This window comes from Mandrillus leucophaeus, unplaced genomic scaffold, assembly GCF_000951045.1.
Source record: "Mandrillus leucophaeus isolate KB7577 unplaced genomic scaffold, Mleu.le_1.0 Scaffold74, whole genome shotgun sequence".
Classification (NCBI taxonomy): Eukaryota; Metazoa; Chordata; class Mammalia; order Primates; family Cercopithecidae; genus Mandrillus; species Mandrillus leucophaeus.
Genome location: NW_012108030.1, coordinates 2,322,465 through 2,325,506, shown reverse-complemented (window position 1 = coordinate 2,325,506; position 3,042 = coordinate 2,322,465). Strand labels below are relative to the sequence as shown.

At 55.9% G+C, this 3,042-nt stretch overlaps 1 protein-coding gene across 8 annotated transcripts in view; it reads left to right on the top strand.

Moving 5' to 3' along the window:
• SPIB (Spi-B transcription factor (Spi-1/PU.1 related)) overlaps positions 1–3,042 on the top strand; it is a 13,857-nt gene that overhangs the window by 7,129 nt on the left and 3,686 nt on the right. For 3 of the 8 annotated variants that reach the window (XM_011965975.1, XM_011965981.1, XM_011965977.1), the window contains one exon: positions 1,342–2,299. The exons of 4 other annotated variants lie outside the window; for them this stretch is intronic. In XM_011965975.1, the coding sequence (XP_011821365.1) occupies positions 1,342–1,640 (299 nt within the window). In that variant the 3' untranslated portion in view covers positions 1,641–2,299. Of the gene's footprint in view, positions 1–1,341; positions 2,300–3,042 lie in introns of those variants that run through there. One more of the 8 variants, XM_011965979.1, reaches the window with a different exon arrangement.

Here is a 3,042-nt window from a genome sequence, read left to right as displayed (position 1 = left end):
CATGTTGGCCAGGCTGGTCTCGAACTCCTGACCTCAAGTGATCCGCCCACCTCAGCCTTCCAAAGTGCTGGGATCACAGGCATGGCCCACTGCACCCAGCCTCCAACTTATATTTTAAATGAATGCCGAGGCAGCCTAAAATTACAGGAATTCAATCAGGTGCAGTGGTTCACACCTGTAATCCCAGCATTTTCAGAGGCCGAGGTGGGAGGATCACCTGAGGCCAGGAGTTCAAGACCAGCCTGGGCAGCATAGTAAGACACCATCTCTACAAAAAATAAAACAATTAGCCAAGCCTGATGATGCATACCTGTAGTCCCACCTACTGGGGAGGCTGGGGCAGGAGGATTGCTTAGGCCCAGGAGGTCGAGGCTGCAGTGAGCTGTGATGGCTCCTCTGTACTCCAACCTGGGTGACAGAAGGAGACCCTGCCTTGAAAAAATAAATAAATAAATAAATGTCACTATGTCACCACCCCAAGGTCACACTGCTGTAAAATGGCAGAGATGGGATTCTTGTAGCCAGTGCCCTGCTCTGAAACTCCCAGTTATTGGCCGGGCGCAGAGGCTCACACCTGTAATCCCAGCATTTTGGAGGCCGAGGTGGGCGGATCACCCGAGGCCAGGAGTTGGAGACCAGCCTGGCCAACAGAAACCCTGTCTCTACTAAAAATATAAAAATAAGCCGGGAGTAGTGGTGCATGTCTGTAGTCCCAGGTGCATGTCTGTAGTCTCTCCTGAGGCAGGAGAATTGCTTGAACACTGGAGGCAGAGGCTGCAGTGAGCCGAGATTGGGCCATTGCACTCCAGCCTGGGCCACAGAGCAAGACTCCGTCTCAAAAACAAAAGAAAAGCCTAGGAGCCCAGGAGTCAGGTGCACTGGCCTCTCCCGGGACCCTGTCCCGGTTTGGGCTGAGAGGCTGGGAGACCAGAAGCAGAAGAGATAGCCAGGCCAATGCAACTGCCTCCAGATCTGTTTGCCTCTCCGTTATAATCCTTTGAGCAGCGCTGTCAACCCATTTCACAAACTCTTTCATCCACTAGCTCAACAAATAGGGAATATTACGTGCTGGCTGCAAGGCGGAAGGCAGGACAGATATAAATCTCGAACCTTAAAGCACAGAACTCCGGAGGGGGCCTGGGGAGGACAGCTTCGGGCAGGGGGAGTGACTTGCCCCCGTGGTGAGGGGCGCAGAGCCAGGAGTATGTAACAGCCACTTCCTCACCCCACTTCTCAGAGCCAGGAGATGGAGGCCGGGGCGGAAGTCTCGGAGGAGGGTGGATGGGGAAGGCGGGGCCTTAGGGACCCCTCGCCTAACGCGTGCCCCCGACCTCACCGCAGGGACCCGCAAGAAGCTGCGCCTGTACCAGTTCCTGCTGGGGCTGCTGACGCGCGGGGACATGCGTGAGTGCGTGTGGTGGGTGGAGCAGGGCGCCGGCGTCTTCCAGTTCTCCTCCAAGCACAAGGAGCTCCTGGCGCGCCGCTGGGGCCAGCAGAAGGGGAACCGCAAGCGCATGACCTACCAGAAGCTGGCGCGCGCCCTCCGAAACTACGCCAAGACCGGCGAGATCCGCAAGGTCAAGCGCAAGCTCACCTACCAGTTCGATAGCGCGCTGCTTCCTGCAGCCCGCCGGGCCTGAGCACACCCGAGGCTCCCACCTGTGGAGCCGCTGGGGGACCTCACGTCCCAGCCAGGATCCCCCTGGAAGAAAAAGGGCGTCCCCACACCCTACCTGATATGACTTATGCATCCCTACCTTTTGGGGGTAGGGGGAGTGCTGCCCTGCCATAATCCCCAAGCCCAGCCCGGGCCTGTCTGGGATTCCCCACTTGTACCTGGGGTCCCTCTGGGATTTCTTTGTCATGTACAGACTCCCCAGGATCCTCAGGTTTGGGGTGACAGGACCTATGGACCACTATACTAGGGGAGGCAGGGTAGCAGTTCTTCCAGAATCCCAAGAGCTTCTCTGGGATTTTCTTGTGATACCTGATTCCCCAGTGAGGCCTGGGACCTTTTTAAGATCCCCGTGTGTCTGTAAACCCTCAATCTCATCTAGGGTGGGGGCCCTGCTGGCAACCCTGAGCCCTGTCCAGGGGTCCCTCTTGTCGGATCGGAGATCTCCTCCTTATGTCTGGGGCCCTCTGGGAGCTGTTGTCATCTCAGATCTCTTTGCCCATCTATGGCTGTGTTGCCACATCTGTCTCCTCATCTTTGAGATCCCCCAATTCTCTGGAACCATTCTGCTGTCCCTTTTTATGTGTCTGGAGTTCCCCAATCACATCTAGGGCTCCTCCGAGATCCTTTTGTCATGTCTGAAATCACTCTTGAGAGGTCTGGGGTGTGGGGGGATGGGGAAGTCAGTGAAATGTGTCTTGTCTGGGCCCTGTCAGGGACACCCTTGTCATATCTGGGATCCTCTAATCACATCTGAGACCTCCTAGGCTGTCCATCTGATATGCCCTTTCAGGGACCCCACAAAGACTGAGTTCTCATGGGGACCCTACACTTCCTGGTGGCCCTCCCTATGGCCATGCTGAGGACCACTCTGGCTACATGACTGATTTTTGGGTGATCATGGCAGCTCCCCACCCATGTCATTTCTAACCAGAGGTCTCAAGGTGGTCACCCCTTGCCCCCCAACCCAGGCCCCGGTCCCTGGTGATGGTCTCTTTAGTTCAAAGTAGCATTTGGCGGTGGAGGTGTGAGGGATCCACATTAAAGCAGACCATCAGCTGGGAGTGGCTCACACCTGTAATCCCAGCACTTTGGAAGGTGAGGCAGGGGGATGGCTTGAACCCAGACATTCAAGACCAGCTTGGGCAACATAATGAGACCTCATCTCTACAAAACATTAAAAAAAAAAAAAATTAGCCGGGCATGGGGGTGCACACCTGTGGTCCCAACTGCTCAGGAGGCTGAGGTGGGAGGATCTCTTGAGCCCAGGAAGTCGAGGCTGTGGTGAGCTGTAATTGTGCCACTGCACTCCAGCCTGGGCGACAGAGTGAGACACTGTCTTAAAAACAAAAAACAAGGCCGGGCAC